The sequence below is a fragment of the Syngnathus scovelli genome, chromosome 8 (genome assembly GCF_024217435.2).
Source record: "Syngnathus scovelli strain Florida chromosome 8, RoL_Ssco_1.2, whole genome shotgun sequence".
NCBI lineage: Eukaryota > Metazoa > Chordata > Actinopteri > Syngnathiformes > Syngnathidae > Syngnathus > Syngnathus scovelli.
This window is the reverse complement of record NC_090854.1, coordinates 9,543,265-9,561,407: the sequence shown is the minus strand read 5'-3', so window position 1 is coordinate 9,561,407 and position 18,143 is coordinate 9,543,265. Positions and strand designations below refer to the sequence as shown.

At 44.1% G+C, this 18,143-nt stretch overlaps 3 protein-coding genes across 3 annotated transcripts; all 3 read right to left on the bottom strand.

Annotated features, from left to right (window-relative positions):
• Nucleotides 1-2,028: 2,028 nt before the first annotated feature.
• Nucleotides 2,029-7,933, bottom strand: asmt (acetylserotonin O-methyltransferase). The gene is made up of 8 exons (XM_049728128.2): nucleotides 7,680-7,933; nucleotides 7,035-7,209; nucleotides 6,833-6,962; nucleotides 6,677-6,745; nucleotides 5,643-5,761; nucleotides 3,605-3,745; nucleotides 3,413-3,535; nucleotides 2,029-3,123 (listed from the first exon to the last, which is right to left on the bottom strand). The coding sequence occupies exons 1-8, from the start codon at nucleotides 7,779-7,781 to the stop codon at nucleotides 2,906-2,908; spliced, it is 1,077 nt and encodes a 358-aa protein (XP_049584085.1). The 5' UTR covers nucleotides 7,782-7,933; the 3' UTR covers nucleotides 2,029-2,905.
• Nucleotides 7,934-8,079: 146 nt separating this feature from the next.
• akap17a (A kinase (PRKA) anchor protein 17A) lies at nucleotides 8,080-13,429 on the bottom strand. Its single transcript, XM_049728095.1, has 7 exons — nucleotides 13,233-13,429; nucleotides 12,616-12,963; nucleotides 12,306-12,524; nucleotides 11,975-12,187; nucleotides 11,436-11,584; nucleotides 11,118-11,358; nucleotides 8,080-11,036 (listed from the first exon to the last, which is right to left on the bottom strand). Exons 2-7 carry the CDS (start codon nucleotides 12,955-12,957, stop codon nucleotides 10,197-10,199), a joined length of 2,004 nt encoding a protein of 667 aa, XP_049584052.1. The 5' UTR covers nucleotides 12,958-12,963; nucleotides 13,233-13,429; the 3' UTR covers nucleotides 8,080-10,196.
• A 1,056-nt stretch (nucleotides 13,430-14,485) lies between these two features.
• On the bottom strand, nucleotides 14,486-18,013 carry sowahca (sosondowah ankyrin repeat domain family Ca). Its single transcript, XM_049728676.2, has 4 exons — nucleotides 17,524-18,013; nucleotides 16,601-16,941; nucleotides 16,153-16,542; nucleotides 14,486-16,052 (listed from the first exon to the last, which is right to left on the bottom strand). Exons 1-4 carry the CDS (start codon nucleotides 17,849-17,851, stop codon nucleotides 15,588-15,590), a joined length of 1,524 nt encoding a protein of 507 aa, XP_049584633.1. The 5' UTR covers nucleotides 17,852-18,013; the 3' UTR covers nucleotides 14,486-15,587.
• Between the last annotated feature and the right edge of the window lie 130 nt (nucleotides 18,014-18,143).

Here is an 18,143-nt window from a genome sequence, read left to right as displayed (position 1 = left end):
GTTGACGTCAAACACTGCATGTATTTGCTCCTTTTTTGGGGAGGCTGGGAGAGGGAGCATGTGCGAGGAGACTTGACAGAATTTGGGCGGAAATATGTCTGCCGGACAGCTTCACTCTGTGTGTGTGTCTGTACTGTATGCGCATGTGTGTGTGACTGTATTTGGCCATGCTAAGGGGCAGGACAAAGATACAAAAACAGAATCGATTGCAAGTGACAGAGAGGAGGAAGGGCAAAAAAGTCATTATTAAGTAGTGAAGTGTATCCTCACTCTCACACTGCGACACACACACACACACGCACACACACAAACACACACTGACTAAACCTTGCCATAGGTCTTCAAGCAATGTATATTTTCAACTCATTCATGGATGGATATAGGTTTAAAAACCATTTATATAATATAATATAATATAATATAATATAATATAATATAATATAATATAATATAATATAATATATGTAACATAACATAATATAACAACACAACATAACATAACATAACATAACATAACATAACATAACATAACATAACATAACATAACATAACATAACATAACATAACATAACAACATAACAACATAACATAACATAACATAATATAATATAATAAGCGTTTTGACTCTCTGCTTATATTTATATAATTTATTCCAAAAGGGTTCTCATGTCTGCATTGAACATGCATGAGAGTGTGCACAGCCAATCGTACGCCAAGTGCAAGCACGGCCCAAGTGATGCTTCCTAACGTTCCTTTTTTAGTGAAAACGTACTAAATTTACACCAACCAAAGAGCTGAGAGCTTTAATAAGTGTGACTCAAACTCACAAATAAAGTGTTCTCTGAAATGGCCCCAAGTTGTTATCTTAAAGTGGCATCCTGGAGCTGGAGGGTGTGAAGGTGCGTGACTTCCGGAACAGATTTAGCGTGTGCCCAAACCGTGTTGTACTCTCACACATACTCAAGGGAATGCAGACAGGTGACTGCGTCCTCAACGCTTGCACTCACACAAAATACACACATGGCCTCAAGCTCTGTGTGTCATAATACTCATGAGACTTTTTGTTCTCAGCTTTTCATCTTCTTCCTGGAGGATACACATGTAGGATAAATAACCATGTATAGTGGCACCAATTCCACAAGATGGTTTTCCATTTAATAATACATTTAGAAATTCTTATCTGTGTTACAGCCAGAAAGAAAGAAACAGGCAAGATAGATGCAAAATGCATCACAGGTCGCTGACCCCGAGCCATCAGTTATTTTGGGATTGTATGTTTTTCTGGTTTCACTCGAAGGAAGAAATCCAGATGTCCTCAGATCACCTACAGAAAATTCATCTGTCAGTCTGAGGATATCAACTTTTTTGCATTATCTAATCCACTTTCATTGTGAATGAAAGCTTAGACGTGATAAGGTATTTAAAGTTAAGTTCAATAATTCAGTTGGGGATTAATTTAAGATTTCATTTGAAACAATAGTCTGGGGGAAATTTCTGGAAAGGTTGGGCAAAGAAAAAAATTAAGACATATGTATATGCAGCCATTAGTGCCAATTTGTTCTATCAGTAAGTCTCTACACAGGTCAAAGTGTCACCAGCTTCAGAACTTCATCCTCGCTCATTAAGTTGACTCTTTGTAAAGCTGCCCTTGTGGATTTGACATATTTTCTCATTTGCGGCGGTTGGAGGTCTGATTAATTCAGAATTATCGTGAGGAAGAGAAGGCGAAATTTGCAGTCGACTGAATACGGAGCCGGGATCCTGCTCAACGATGAACTCAGGGTTGATTCCAATCACTTTAATGCTCACATTTGGTATTTCTTTTCATGCTTGAAAACATTTTGCGGGCTATTTAATTTCATCTCAGGGTATTTGGTGTTTACACTTTACCACAAGACAGAATATGGCAAGATGTGCCCATGTAGGTAATTTTGTTGACTTGGTGTCATTTTGTTGACACCATTCTGTCAATTTCCTCTTTCTTAGCTAAGAATAACAGTTGTGATACTAGTACATGCCGAGCAAATATAAACATGACATGAACCAGTTTATATTCACAAGAATGGAGAGACATCATCTGTTTCAATCAATTGAAATGAATCGTGCTTTGAGAATACAGAGAAAGTGTTCGGGAGCTAAATTCCATGAACAGCCATAGCACTCAGTGTTACTGTGAAATATTTATAACTTCTGAGAAAGTCTTCTCTGGAGCTTAATGAATCAAACGGTCAAAAGCTCCGACAGCACACGAAGGCACACTCCAGACTGTCCCATTAAAACGATCACTTAATGCCGATTTGGTGATAAGCCTCCCTTTGTGTTATGTGGCTGAAAGTGAAAAAGAGGAACACAAAAAAAATTGGCCTCATATATATTTTGAGAATGGTAAGAGGTTCTCAAAGGATTTAGGATTGAGACAAAAAACTGAGTTCATCATCATGAAAACAAACATGTCTGCACCAACAAAGACGCACCAACAAGTGCCATTAAAAAATCCGAAAAGTGCATTGGAAGTTTCTTGGTGACCTAAATACTTTCCATCTAATTACACAGAACAGACGCAGCTGGGCAGGGAGCGAGCCGATTGGTTGACACAGAAAAGGTCAGGTGAGGAATGACAAGACCAGGTGAAGTCTATGACCAAAAAATAGTAGAATATCCCATAATGCATAACGATGTAAAAAAACAAAATTTGGTGGGAACATCAGGATGGATGAGATGAACAGTGTAAATTTGGAATGGACATTGCATCATAATTTAAAAAAAAAATAAGTTTTTTGTGGGTATTGAATAACCACATTCACAATCAAAATAATTTTTTTAATGAATGTGATAAAGGCATATTCATTTACTTCTGGGGCAACTGTCATGAATATTATTTCCATAAATGATTCCCCCGAAAAGATCATGCTTCTTTAAGTCCCAGAACTGCATCATAAATTTTGCCTGTGAGACGATACTGGATTTTGGTGAACCCGGCGGCAGCCATCAGGGCACTGTACTCAGCCCCTGTTCTTTCTCGACCTTCCGTCTGCACCAGCATGTTTAGCGAGTAGAGCTGCGCGGTGAGCGGGCCGGAGCCATCCTCATGCAACAATGCTTCCACTAGCAGTATAGCGCCTCCTGTAGGAGCAATCAGTAACTTTAAAATTAATATGAGTTAAAATTTTTAAAAAAAAGTAAAATTAGCAACTATTCTATATAAGGCGTTTGATAATGTCATTAAAACAATATTCAAATTTTTAAATGTCATATTTGTTCATTTCAATGTGCGGTTACATTGTGTCCATGAATGGAAACTTTTTATTTAATTTATCTAATTAAAACTCATTTGAGAGGTTCTATAAATAACAGTTTAAGAACTCCACACATTCAAAACTGATGTCGAAGCAGGAAGAAAAAAATCCCAAACCTGGTTTGCAGGCTCTATGGACTCTGCTGAGCAGTTCTACGCAACGTTCATCTGTCCAGTCGTGGAGGATCCTGGCAAGAATGTAAAGATCCGCCTCGAGTAAATCGTCTTTGAAGAAGTCCCCTAAATGAACACATATTAAAAAAAGAGAGAAGTCTTTTTTTTTTTTTGCCAGAGTGATAATGAAGTTACCTTCAATGAAGCTTATCTTGTGGTCAGCCTCCTTGACAAAATGTTCCCTGGATGTCTGCACCACCTTGGGGAGGTCAAAGATCGTCACTGCGCACTCCGGGTAGGCCGACGTGCACTGCTTGGCTAATGCTCCGCTGCAGCCTCGGGAGAGAGAACGAGAAAGCACAAAATTACTTTGAGTCACTGCAGCATGAAGACACACAACCTTAATTAAAATGGTAGGAAATCACTCACAAATGGACAAATAAAGTCAGTGGGGTAGAACAGATGCTCGCAGGTATGTGGCCATTATTATTTATTATTGCATAATTTGTATTCAGTTGTGTAGCGTACCCTCTGAGGACACGGTTCAGCTAACATTCATGCCAGTAAAGCGGACCAAATTGAACTGCATTTGGAGTGACAGAGAGACAGATGCGTCGTACATAAACAAAGCGGCGACTGTCCCGTTGGAGAAGAAGAATCGTTCAAGCCGAAGAATCGGAATATGCATCGTCAGTAGCGTCAACGACATTTGTTTACACCGAAATAGCCAAATGTTGATGATCACACAATCGGGATATTGCGACACTGTTTAACACTTGAGCCCGATCCGTGTAAAAAGTGCTGAAGTAGCACACAAGGGCAAAGAGTGGGGCGGTTATCGTCATACTTTTTTAAAATCAACCTCAATCTGAGGCAGATGGACAGGAAAAGGAGTGTTTGAATTTGATGGAGGGACAGAAAAGCAGTGAGGTGGAAAACAGGATCAAAAGATCTCATTTTGACAAAATGACAACCATGTGTGTGTGCATGTGTGCGTGTGTGTGTGTGTTTGGATCCTTCATTCTTTCATAGTACGGTCCAATCCTCCACTTATGCCGTCGTATGTATCCTTTTGTCAATTATCTCACAGTCCGGTCTTTTGACATGCACAAGCATCAGCCATCACATCAAACAGGGGGGTCAGAAGAGGTTGAAAATCAAAGAGCAACGTTGCGAAATAAAAGCAAGCTCTACACGGCATCACAACATACGAGACCCAAAGTGACCTGGATGAGTCACTTTGTTAATGAGCTCCTTTTATGGGAGCTTTGTGACTGTTGCCGTACGTTTTATGGCTTGTTGTCTAACTCGCAAATGCTTGATGAGACCGTCCTCGCAGAGTTATGATGTAAATTCTAGCTCACTAGAATGGCAACCTACAGAAGGTCCAAATAAATAAATAAATAAATAAATAAATAAAATGTGTTTTAAATATAACCAACAAATCTGTGTGGGGCACCTTTATTATAACAATTAGTTGATTATGAATAAGCGCCCTCAGGTCCCCGTGAGCGGCGCTATAAAAATCAACTCAATTATTCCAATTAATTCTTCTTCTTCATTATTTCAATGATGCATGCTGCGACAGTGGATTCAATATTCATCTCTGCAGCTTGGCACAAAGTTGGACAGACGGACAGCCGGAGGAGCTGAGCAGCAGGTGTGTGCAGACCTAACAGATGTTGGGTGAGAGACGAAGACTTAATGGGACGCTGTGGTTACGCCCTTCGCACCCCTGCTGTCCGCTCACACTCATTTCGGCGGAGGCATTCCCATTATTATGCATAAATATCAACGCACACACCGAGCCGTACAGACGAAGGATGTCCTCTGTGTTTCCCCTGTTTTAGTGACTTCACAGCGCTCCCTTGTGGCTACTCGAGTAATTACATAATATATATTGGGTTATTTGGTAGAAATAATTTATTGGTTAAACAATTATACATTCTAAGATTGTTTTTTTTTTTCCCCCACAATGGAACAGTGAGCTACTTCCTGTTTTGATGCCATTAAGAAGAGTGATTATGTGTCAACTGTCACGAAGGCCATTTGTATACTTAATTGGAGTCTCTGCAAAGTGTGACAGGACAAACGAGACAGCATGAATATGAATGTGCACCTCAGCCGGCTGTCTCTCACTTAACGCGACAGTTTGAAATGTTAATGGCCGTGCACCTGCTGACCCCACCTAGAAATGACTTTGCGGTGATTAGCAAAACACACACGCGCTTACCTCCGAGGTCACAGATGACCTTGAAAGGTGAAAGGTCAAAGGCTGTCAGCACATCTCGACCGCAGATGTTCCATATGGAATTCATTAGCTGCATGAACTTCACCATCTCCTCGTCAGACCTCAACACACACGTGCATAAAATGTAAAGACTTGAGCAAAAGGGTTTGAAACTTTGGATGACACACGAATGTCCGGAAGAACTTTGAACGTACATGCTCTGATTTTCCAAACGTCTCTGTCTCTTTCTCCTCGCCTTTTTTTTTTTTTTTTTTTTTTTGGTGTTAGAATTCCAACCATATTCCAGACTTGACTAAATTATTCAGGTGCATTATGCGGCTGGTTAAATGGCAAGGAGTAAACAAGTGTGTGAGTCATGCAGCCAGCTTTGAATCATTTTGTCACTGCTCCAAGAAAGCCCTCGATGACTTCCGCGCTTGTTTCCCGCGCTAATTTCCCCTCGGTATTCTCGAGGGAAATCAGCAGGGACGAAACAACCGCAGCTCCTCATTTGGCCATTGTGAGCAGGTGTTGATATTTAGTTTTTCAATCAATTAGCGGCAAATTACAAATTCATCATTCCGAGGATGGATGACATTGTTCCTGCACGTTTCATACTTGAAATACTCTTGCATTGGTCTTTTTAAACGGTGCCATTTTGGTGAGATGATCAGATGCGATCTGGCATTACCAAATGTCGACAACACGGCGCAGCTATGAGGAGCGTACAAATAAAGAAGATCACACTGAAAAGAAAAATTCATTCTCATGGAACAAATGATTCCGAAAAATAATGCGATAGCGATTCTATATGCGATATTTTTTTTTATTGTTTATTTGTATTTTCTTAAGCAACTCACCACTGAAAATGCATTTATCTCTGTTCGGTGATAATAGAAAATATTAAATATCAATGGCACTGATTTCCCTGAAAAAAAAATTCAAATAATGACATTGCGTGTGCAGCGCCACCTTGAGGTGAGTGAGTCCAATATTTTGTTTCGTGTTATGTGTGTTTATTAAAGAAATATTCTCACCTGTAGAGAGCCTGAAACAAGTCTTTGGAGCTGACACCGAAGGCTTTTTCATATTGATTTGTTCCGTCCCTGTGACATGCAAAACGGGTGATATTTTCAAACTACACACATCTTGTTTAAACTGGGTGGATTTAAATATGTGCAATTTTGACTGACCTGACGGCATCTGTCAGATAGTGCCAACAGAGGTAGATGGTTCTGGAACTGTACTGGATGGAGTGGTAGAGGGTTGCAGGACCAGAGCGGGTCAGGTAGAGGCTGGCCTGTTCTGTGTTACTGTAACACACTAACATATAGGGAAATGACAGCAATTGAGTTTTCCAAGGGTCCAAATAGATTTTGTAGTGGTCTACTTCACCTTGGTCATTTTGCTGGTGCGTTTCAAGCAACTGAAGGCCGCAACAGGCCGCCAGCAGCCTTTGGGTGCCGTCCAGGCTGGCACCGACCGCTTGGCTGATTTCGTCGGCGGACAGAGGGCGTCCTGCACAGGACAACACGTCGAACACGCCCAGCTCGCAGGCTGTGAATAAAGTCTGGTTCGGAAGAAAGGATAATGTGAAGGTGAGAGGAGGAAGGGGGCGGGGCTATTTTGCACTGCAAATTTATACAATGAGACTTGTAATTAAAATAGACTGCCCAGAACAAATCATCTGCTTTTAGTCTCTCAAGAATAATTATTCTGATTTCTGTAGCCTTTCATGGAAATATTGACACTCTTGTGTTCAACCAAGACTTTTGCAAATGTGCTTTAAAACAAGCATTAATCCTCGATGTGTGATATTTACTTTTTAATCTCTAAACATTACGGAATAAATAGTATTAATTTGATGAGTAAACAGTAAACAAAGGGGGAATATTTTTGCAATAAACTTTAATGCAAAATAACATTTTATCCAATTATTATTCTTGACAGAATAATCATAAAATCACATTTTTCTTCGAGGTGGCTTGACTTTTGTCCAACTCCATTTTTGTATTCATACATTTGAACCCTGTGACTTACCTTGGAGACAAGAAAGCCTTCCATGTACTCGAGTATTTTCCTGGGGTATTCCCCAGCAGCAGGTGATGCCGCTGTAGTGTCCATCACATGCCGACCCGCCATATGGACCCTAAACTTTCTTGTCCTATGAAAGAAGCCGTCCCCTTCAGACGAGTGGAGACCAAACCAGACTAACAATGCCCATTTTGCAATGGTAGTCGTGGGCTAAGCTGATTAGAGTCTGATAACCCGGATTAGAGCAGGGCCTTACCCGCCACTGGACCAAGTAACAAAAAAAATCTCTGCAGCCTTGTTCATGACAAAAAATCCAAAATCAGTGGCATCAAAAAATAATGGACAAAAAAAAAATCTTTCATATACATTCAAAAGTTTCCCGCAAAATCATACCATGACCAACAGATAAAAATCCTGGAAATTTTAATGTGTCTATCTAATGAACATGCTCCAGGAGGCTGCACAGTACATGGATGTGACAAATCTAAAAACTTGAGTCCCTTGCAATCTTATCAAGAGCTACGAAGTAAGCACAAAAGCCAAAGTCAAGACTTCTTACATTCCTGTTGTTCTGGGAACGGTGCTGCTTGCTTAATCAGATTTAGAGCATAGTCACAAGTCGGTCATAGTAACAAGAGAACTTTTAATAAGAAAATCTTTAAGAAAAAAAAAAAGAAATGAAATGCCTCTAAGGAATTAAAGATGTGTTCAAATTGTTTTATCCTGAGATTTCATGGGCTGGTTCATAAGAGAAACCTAGAGAACATTCAGAAAGCTGACATGTTTTCAAGTGGTCAGTTCACATTTGGAGAGGAGCAGCAAAGTGGTCACAACTTCCGAAACACTCGGTGGATTTGTCAAATATTGCCTGTTTGATATATTTTTGTCAAATGTTACAAATGTCGCATGAGGTTGCCAGTTTTTTTTTTTTTTTTTGGGGGGGGGGGGAGTGGTACTATCACCTTAAACTGGGAATTGAACCTGTACTAACCGTTGCAATTCAAAAAGCTAATTAAGCTAATTGGGGAATCACATTCCTCAGCCTCCCTGGTAAGGTCTATTCAGGGGTGCTGGAGAGGAGGGTCCGTCGGGAGGTCGAACCTCGGAATCAGGAGGAGCAGTGTGGCTTTCGTCCTGGCCGTGGAACAGTGGACCAGGTCTACACTCTCGGCAGGATCCTCGAGGGTGCATGGGAGGTCGCGCAACCAGTCCACATGTGTTTTGTGGACTTGGAGAAGGCGTTCGACCGTGTCCCTCGGGAGGTTCTGTGGAGGGTGCTTCGGGAATACGGGGTGCCGAGCCAACTGATAAGAGGGCGGTTTGGTCCTGGATCACCGATGCCAGAGTCTGGTCCGCATTTCCGGCATTAAGTCGGATTCGTTCCCAGTGAGGGTTGGACTCCGCCAAGGCTGCCCTTTGTCACCGATTCTGTTCATAATTTTTATAGACAGAATTTCTAGGCACAGCCGAGGAGTTGAGGGGGTCCGGTTTGGGGACCTCAGCATCGCGTCTCTGCTTTTTGCAGATGACGTGGTGCTGTTGGCTTCTTCAGGCCGTGATCTCCAGCTCTCACTGGAGCGGTTCGCAGCCGAGTGTGAAGCGGTCGGGATGAGGGTCAGCACCTCCAAATCCGAGTCCATGGTCCTCGGTTGGAAAAGGGTGGAATGCCCTCTCCGGATAGGGGATGAGATCCTGCCCCGAGTGGAGGAGTTCAAGTATCTTGGGGTCTTATTCACGAGTGAGGGCAGGATGGAGCGCGAGATCGACAGGCGGATCGGTGCAGCGTCAGCAGTAATGCGGACTCTGTACCGGTCCGTCGTGGTGAAGAGAGAGCTGAGCCAAAATGCAAACCTCTCGATTTACCGGTCGATCTATGCTCTACCCTCACCTATGGTCAAGAGCTATGGGTCGTGACCGAAAGAACGAGATCCAGAATACAAGCGGCCGAAATGAGTTTCCTCCGCAGGGTGTCCAGGCTCTCCCTTAGAGATAAGGTGAGAAGCTCGGTCATCCGGGAGAGACTCGGAGTAGAGCCGCTGCTCCTCAATGTTGAGAGGAGCCAGATGAGGTGGCTCGGGCATCTCATCAGGATGCCTCCTGGAGAGGTGTTCCGGGCATGTCCTACCGGTAGGAGACCCCGGGGACGACCCAGGATGCGCTGGAGAGACTATGTCTCTCAGCTGGCCTGGGAACGCCTTGGGATCCCCCGGGATGAGCTGGATGAAGTGGCTGGGGAGAGGGAAGTCTGGGAGTCCCTCCTAAAGCTGCTGCCCCCGCGACCCGACCCCGGATAAGCGGAAGAAGATGGATGGATGGATAATTAAGCTAATTTCTTCTACTGTTCATAGTTTGTTTTATTTCTTGTCCTGATGCTACGTCAGTGAATGCGGAATGGATTAGCAACTTGTAAGTGCAAACGACATACACGCTTCTCGTGCACGTCTGAAACAAACACTGCCTTCGAGTCAAAAGCAAAAAAAGAAAAAAAGCGCAGCTGGTTGAAATGTGAGAAGAGGCGCGCGTTCATCTTCTGGAGTGACTCCTGTCCCGACTGTAGCTGCGCCTCCTGTACTCTCGAGTGTAGCGACTCCTGCCACGGCTGCTGCTCCTGGAGTCGCCTTTGCTGTATCGCCGCTGGTGACGGTTCTTGCGGCTCTTTCCCCTGCTGTAGCTCCTCCCGCTGCTGCTCCTGCTCCTGTCCCGGCTGGAGCTTGTACTTCTGCTACAGTGGCTGTGGCTGCGCCTCCTATTGTGCCGCGGGGTGTGGCTCCTCCTGTGGTGGCTGGAGGTCCTACGGTAGCTGCCGCTCCGGCTCCTCCTCCTGCTGGAGTGCCGCTTCCTGGAGCTGCGCTCACGGTCCTTGCTGTACCTGCTCCTCACCTCCTCTTTCTTCTTCTCTTGCTTCGTCTTCTTCACATCCTCAGCCGCCTTCCTCGCCTTTGTCCCTCTACTTTTTTCTGACATTTCCGCAGGTTTGGATACTTGTTTGTCTTTACGCTCTTCTGCCTTTACTCCGTTCAACTGACCCGGGATTTGCAGGGACACGTTCTCCTTGCCAGGATGCGGAGCCTCCTCGCCCTTTGCAGCGCTACCCTGCTCCTGCGCGTCAGGAGGTCTTGTGGGCTCGCTGCCCTTCTTGAACATGTTGGAGAGCAGCTTCTCCCTCAGCTCCTTCTCCCGCCGTTGGAGGTCCAAGGCCCGTTCCTTCTCCAGCTCAACCTTGAGGAGCTCCTCCTGCTGCTTGCGACGGCAGGCTTCCTGCTCCTGGCGACGGATCCGCTCCTCCTCCTGTTGAGCCTTCTCCCGCTTTTCCTGCTCCTCACGTTCGGCGCGCTCTTTATCCAACTGCCTCTGCTTGGCCGCCTTTGAGGGAAGAGAAGCAATTTACAAGGTTAAGAATAGAAAGACACTTTAGCGTTCAATCTAGTGTTCTTCAAGCGGTACCTTGGCTCTGGCCAGCAGCTCAGCGATGAGTCGGATGGATTCCAGATTGCGCTGAGCCAGGAGAAGCCTCCTTTCCTCCATGGCGATCTTCATCTGAAGCTTCTTTTGCTCCTCCTCCTGCTGCTTCCTCACCTTCTTGATGTTCCTCCTTTCCTCTCTCTCCTGCAGCTTCTGCTCACGCTTGCGTTGCTTCTCCTCCTTCTTGCGCTCCCGCTCCTCTTCTTCCTGCTCCTTCTGTTTCCTGGAGAAGAGCACGTTTGGACTGGGTCAATATCTGCTGAACGAGCATTACATACGAACAGGAGGGGGTTGTCCTACCGCTCCAGCTCTTTACGTCGGTCTTCTTCTTCTTTCTCCCGCCGCTTCTGCTCCTCTCGCTGCTTTTCTAACTCCTGCAGCTTGAGCCTCTCCAGATTTCGCTTCTTCACAGCTGACTCGCCGAGATGCTTGGTGGTGTCAAATGTCACCTGGAGAGATTTCATTCATTGAGAATTCAAATTTCCAAGCAAAACAAAATGGACTGTGTTTGACCACTTTATCAGTAAACAAATGCAATTTGGGATTATCACCACTCTTGTCTCTAAATACAGATATGTGCAACAGATCTTTAATACTCGTTTTAATTAAACCCTCCCAACACAACTTGAGCAGCTTTCATTCTCATTACATTAAAAGGTCTTAAAGGAGCCCGGTGACTCTAAGATGAAACCAGCTCAATGCTTGTGGCCTCCCACACGGCTCACGTAAGAGATCGAAATGACTTGCAGTATTAAAATGACTAATAGGTGCACGCTGGTCAATCAGTTCAGGATTAGGAGCAGTCTGTAATCTTTTCAAAAGAAGGGGATTAAGCGTACCTTGATGTTGCAGGCCACTGCCTTGCCATCATCTCCTTTCAGCATCAGCTTCATGCCACGTAGCGTATCCATGGCCTTGGTGAAGCCGTCATACTCGTGATACTGCACGTAAGCTTCAAAGTTCAGATGGCCCCCGAAACTAAAAGTATTAAAGTTCTTGTCCAGCATCTCCTCCCTGTACGGGTCCAGCATTGGGATGTCCACGTTTCGCACCTGAACCAACAAATTGTTTGTTTCCATCGTTATTGAGGACATCACAAAATAAAAATTTGAACTTTCACAGGATCATGCATAGTGGAAATAAAATTTAGACAGTAATAAAACAGTGTACCTTGCCAAAGGCCTCAAAGACAGCAATGAGAACCTCCTCACATGGCCGATCTGGCAACCCACTTTGTTTCTGGCTGAACCAGCGGCAGGGAAGCCCTTCCAGATGAATCGTGTCGGGTCGCTCACCCGGTAGAGTCTCATTCATGTCTTTGGCATCACGAAAGAACGAGTCCCAGTCATGCCTTGTTGGGAAGTCCACTTTGTTTTCCACGGCACGAACCTTGAGAAAAAAAAGTTTGAATCATCAAACTGTTTGGACTGATAGAGTAAGACAGGGACTTTTGTTTTTCCAAAACAAAAGCCAAGCTCACCTTCAAAACATCAGTAAATCCACTAAGTTTGATGCTCTTCCCATCCAGGCGGCTCAATAGACTTTTAACAACAGTTTTGTTCTCCACTTCTCCCTCAAAACGAATGAAGTCCATGGTGCTTTTAGAGACCCGCAGGGTTGAAAACTGGTCGGGCACTACCATCGCCTTAACTCTCTCCATTACCTCCCAGTTGGAGATGCTCTTTCCCGGCAGCTTGAGCTGAGGAAGCGTGACACTGATAGTCATTTTAGCAATGGGCTTCAAGTACATGTTGTGCTCAGCTGAGAGGCACACCGCCTCGGTGGTGTCATGGACGATGGTGGTCATTGTGGCAGCCAGCATGAAAACCTGCAGGAGGTTTGAGAAGACTATTATTGTTAGAAAACGCAAAATAATGTTAGAAACCAAGCATCAAGCACTTGATAGGCCATTCCACTTTGGATATAAATTTAAGATGTTTTAACGTCGGAAATGTTACCAACAATATATGGTTTAATTTTGAGGCAATTATTTTAAACCCGTAGTAAAATTGGCTACGCGCCGGCTGCGAGGTATCTAGTAAATGTGGGTTACAAGCTACCCTGGTTAGCATAGATAATTCATTGAGTCTCACTTACCTTGAAACCCGTCCGTGTAATACGTACGGAGCTCTGAAAACTTCTCTTATGACGACAAATTCAAACTGTGGCACATCTGGTAACCTCGAGGTAAAATACAATGAAATGATTTTGAGGGCAACAAACGACCCGCAGTAGCAAATGAACACAAGCTAAGCAACTTCCGCGTCATGTCAACTTTGACCCAAGAACGAACCAACGAGTACTCGTGCAACACTACGTCGTTACAACAACAGCGCCACCAAACGGAATTCTGAGCATTACGCTTTTATTATTTTAAAATAAATAAATAATAAAACGCAGTTAAAAATTAATTTTACGATAAAACCATCAAATATAGAATTAGATTGTGATTAATCTCATATTATTATTTTTTATTATTGTTGGCTGATTTTTGTCTGTCGCTTTATGTACTTGTGATTGACAGGTGGACCACTCAAGTGGAGTCAGATAGCCCCCAGCTCCTTGTCACCCTCAACAGGTATATGAAATGGATGGTGAACTAAGCTCTTTTTTTTTAGGGGGCGGGGCAGATCACATATTGACTGTCCCAAAATGTATGACCACATACACAATTTTAATGGTTTTGTCTGTATTTTGCAATTGTAGTATTATGCAGTATTGCACTTGAGCTGGAAGTACCAATTCTTTCTTGCTCCATCAACGTGACTCACTGGACTGAATATGGCACTTGGGGACAGAATGTGAGCTAAATTGAATATGGATTAATCCAATGAGAGAGCCCCAATGGCCACCATTGCCTGAAAGGATGGCAGGGAAATTTACATAACAGGCATTACTCCATTCGCAGTGTATGTAGGTCAGTAGCTGCAGTCAGACAGCCGCTCTCTCTCTTGCATGCGCTCTCACCCAATAAGCAGTCATACAAAAGCGGCCTAAAGCAACTCTAAACCCAGAGTGATACTTAGTATTGCAGTGATCTCCCAAATTAATTTAGATGAGAAGATGGGAGAGAATATAGCAATGTCTGTCCATAACAGATGTCAGGCCACACAGCTAAAGGACACAACATTTAAAGCCCTGGAGAACATGACACACACATAATAAATGTGAGCAGGTGCGCAATGATGCTTATACAAAATTGAAAGCAGTGTTAACATAGTCAGCTGTGGCTATTGTGCAATTGCTGGACATCAGATCATCAATTATTCAGCATCACCAGACAAGTGCAGACTGCAGCAGTGAATGTTAACTAATCTTGGGACTTGAGTTCATCATCAAACACAAAGCAATTTGATATTGATGCTTTATTTCACATTTAAGGATGGGATGGATAGACACAAATTGGCTTTTACCCAATAGTAACTTCACAGTTTTTAGGTAAACATAGTACACTTGTAGTACAGATTTTGACTTGACAACAACATAAGGCCATATGCGTACTATAAAATACAAAGACAATATTGTGGCAGTGATGTGGTTTAAATGTAATTATCAGGTCATTTTAATAAAGGCTCATGTACAACAGACAAGACTTCAACAAATCACATTATAATTCTAAACGCTATTCACATTTGACAAACAGCTAACAATTCCATTTGTACATGCAAATCTACACCAAGTTAAAATCAAATGCATTCCAGAGTGTTGAATGTGACCGCGCTTGTTTGATTGCATATTTTTGAATGTGTGCTACGTTGGTTGTCAAGGTCCCTGAACTCACCGTGTCATATTTACTGGCATTTATTCAGCAGGTGTCAAAAGAGGCACAACATGAAAGAAGTGGCAAAATGTGTCACCGTTTCCAATCATGCTTGAGTTTTAGGTGTACTTGAATTGATAGAAAAAACAGCTCAACAATTAATTAGCAGATTTGAGGAAGAAAGCTGTATTGCCTCTATAAAATATAAAACAGTCTGGTCAGAGTAGTGTTTAAATTGTGCTGAAAATCTTGAAAGTGGCAAGTGCAAATAAAACAAATGTATCGGAGCATAGAAGTACTGTAAAACAACGGTCAATAATTAGAAAAAAATATCTGTGAAAAAACTTTGTGCAGCTATATTATGTACCAAAACACAATTTTTGACTTAGTGATCTTCCACCAATGTGAAATTACAAACTTCCCTTCCCTCCTTCCCATTAAAAAAAACACATTTAATGATGCATTCACTGTCTGCCTAAAATAAATAAATTAGATAATGTGTAGCAAAAAAAGGTACCTAAATAAGTTAGTTAAGGATTGAACAAAAGGAATAAAAATCAACTTCATTTCTTGGAAAACAATTATTTATGACTTTAAAACTTTTAAAAAGGCTTGTCCATTCAAGATATTATAAAATTATAAAAATCCATGAATGGAACTCTTAATAAATAATTAGCTGCTTTTTAGCGGCTTCATCCAAACAGGCTGGAGAGCGGCCGTGTTCGCTGAGGGGTGGCGGGAAGTTCCTCTCCTCTCCCGACTTCACCCGCGTCCCTAAAGGAGGCGCTGTGTATAATCTGCGCCCTGTGTCGCCCCCGATGCAGCCGAGCGTTTAGTCGGCCCAGGGACGACTTCCTCAACATGCCCCCCTTGGTCCTGCCATTCCCGAGCGCCTCTTCGGAGGCCCCCGATGACTGGTTGAGTAGGCGCAGCGGGTTCAGGTTTCCCTGAAGCACTTTGGGAAACCTCCAGCCACGTGTTACACCACCACCTACCGCTGCGTGCTCGTTGTCGGACCCAGCCCCCGGCGGGGGGCCTATTCCTTGGTCCCGCAGGTCTGCAGGCAATGGTGCAGGAAGGTACTGGATGGCTCGCCTGCCGCTGTAATCCCTCACCTCGGGGTCCGCCTCCCAGTCGGACATCAGCACGCGCATCACCTGACCATCCAGAACGAGCATGCATTTAGAATGCTTCAAGAAAAAATAATAATAAAACTTGACACACATTTTTAGTATCACACGATAAGCTGTAACTTACCTGAATGTGTCCATGTATAGCTGCCAGGTGGAGTGGCGTGTATCCCGCACTGGACCTCACATTAACGTTCACGTAGACGCCGTTGTCCTTGGCGAAATTTAGCAGCTGGGAGAGCAGCTCGGCCTTGCCCTGCTTGGCAGCCCAGTGAAGGCACGTGAAGCCCGTGACAAAGTCTTTCTTGGCTACCAGGCTGGCCTCCACAGCCAGGAGAGGGTGAAGGCTCTCCCACAGGCAGTCCGAGGCACACAGCATCCACTCGTGCTCCATCGGGTCCAGCGCCACCGAGGCGCAGTCCTCGTCGGTGGCCGAGGAGAGGAGAGACGCCGAGTCGCCATCGCTCCTCATGGAGTCTCGGAGGCGCGGACCTCGATTTATGAGAGATCGGCGAACCTGTGCAGAGGATTTTTTTTAGATTACCAAGCACACCACACCTTCATCGTAGCCTCACCTGAGGAGAACAATTCATCATCAGCTCAATGAAGTTCCTGCGGCTCCCTTTGGGTGTGTTGAAATCAAGAGTGTATTCCAGGCCTTCCACTGTGTTGTCCTCAGACAGGCAGCTGGTCAGCAACGCCCGTTGGGACCCTTTGGACACTCTGCGGGCCGCTCGGACTTGATGATGGCTTTGGGAGCTGGCAGGATGGTCTTGATCCGGCACCCCGATCACCGGAGCCGACTCGCGTCTTCTCCTCTCTCTAAGCTTGACCTCGCCGGTTCCGGGAATAGTATTGGACTGGGTGGGTTCGGACTGCTTGACATCCATACTGCAGGATGGTAGACTAGAAACTCCTATGAGAACATAGAAAAACAAAAATTAATGTCATTTGGAGGGAATGCGAACATCACAAAGAAGATTGGGGCCACACATAATTTAGTTTGCTGCCAAAGCCACATAGCTAATGTTTTTTTTCTGTACGAGGCCTCCAGGGTAATAAGTTTGGACACCCACGCACTAACTCTCAAGACTCCTATTCCAGGCAGTTTTGCTTACCTTTACTTCCTATTGGTCTTTAAAATCAATGCACAAATAATGCTTGTAATTTTTTTTTTATAATGCTTAGAAATACAAACAAAACAAATATTAACTTTGATCGCTGTGCATTTTTAGACTTCAGCCGAACAGGACAGAAACAAATAAACGGTAAAGCAATAAAACGCTAGCATTAAGCTTTCAGGGGGTGGAAAAAAAGGACCAGATGGGCTCTGGGGAGTAAACCCTACTTGCACGTTGTGCTGGATAATAAAACCAGCAATTAAAGGCTATTAAACACAAACGTATAAATCAATGTGTTTATTTCCAAACAAAGAAAAAGAAAAGGTGACGTTGTTAGTAGACCACAGCCGAGCCAATGCAGTTTGATCAAGACTCACCTGCTTGCTGTTTGTTGTCAGAGTCGCCACTGACGAGATTGTTGTTGCTTGGTGTCTTGTGCACGTTACCGTCTCTATCCAAGCGCGTTACAGAGCGCGCGCTACAATCCTCATTCAAACGCACATATTGCACGCCGCTTTCCACTTCCACGACACCGAGAGCGTCCACGGCGCGCCTCAAAGCTTCCTCCCCCTTCAACGGGTCACTTCCAGCACCCCACCTCGCCGCGAAGTGATCGATCAGCTCCATCTGTTGGACTCGCCCTCCTCGCTCCATTAGGAACTCCTGCACGGCTTCAACCGTGCACGGGGACGCCGTCATTATCATTATCTAACCAAATCAATTAATTACACGGCAGCAAAACGTTTGGAAATTAGTCCGTCGTCATTTTGCGGTCGTTGACAGCCGATGACAGCATCTTCACTGGGCCTCCTCCTTTCCTCCATCATTGGCTGATCAGTTTCAAGACATGACCGCCAGGGGACGCACACCACTATTAAGCCCTCTCGTCATCGTGTTACATTACAGTGCTCCACGTAAATTCCCAAACTATTGGAAATTTTAACCTCATGCTGTCGAACCTGAGTGAAGCGATTTTATGTATGACATTTTATTTTTA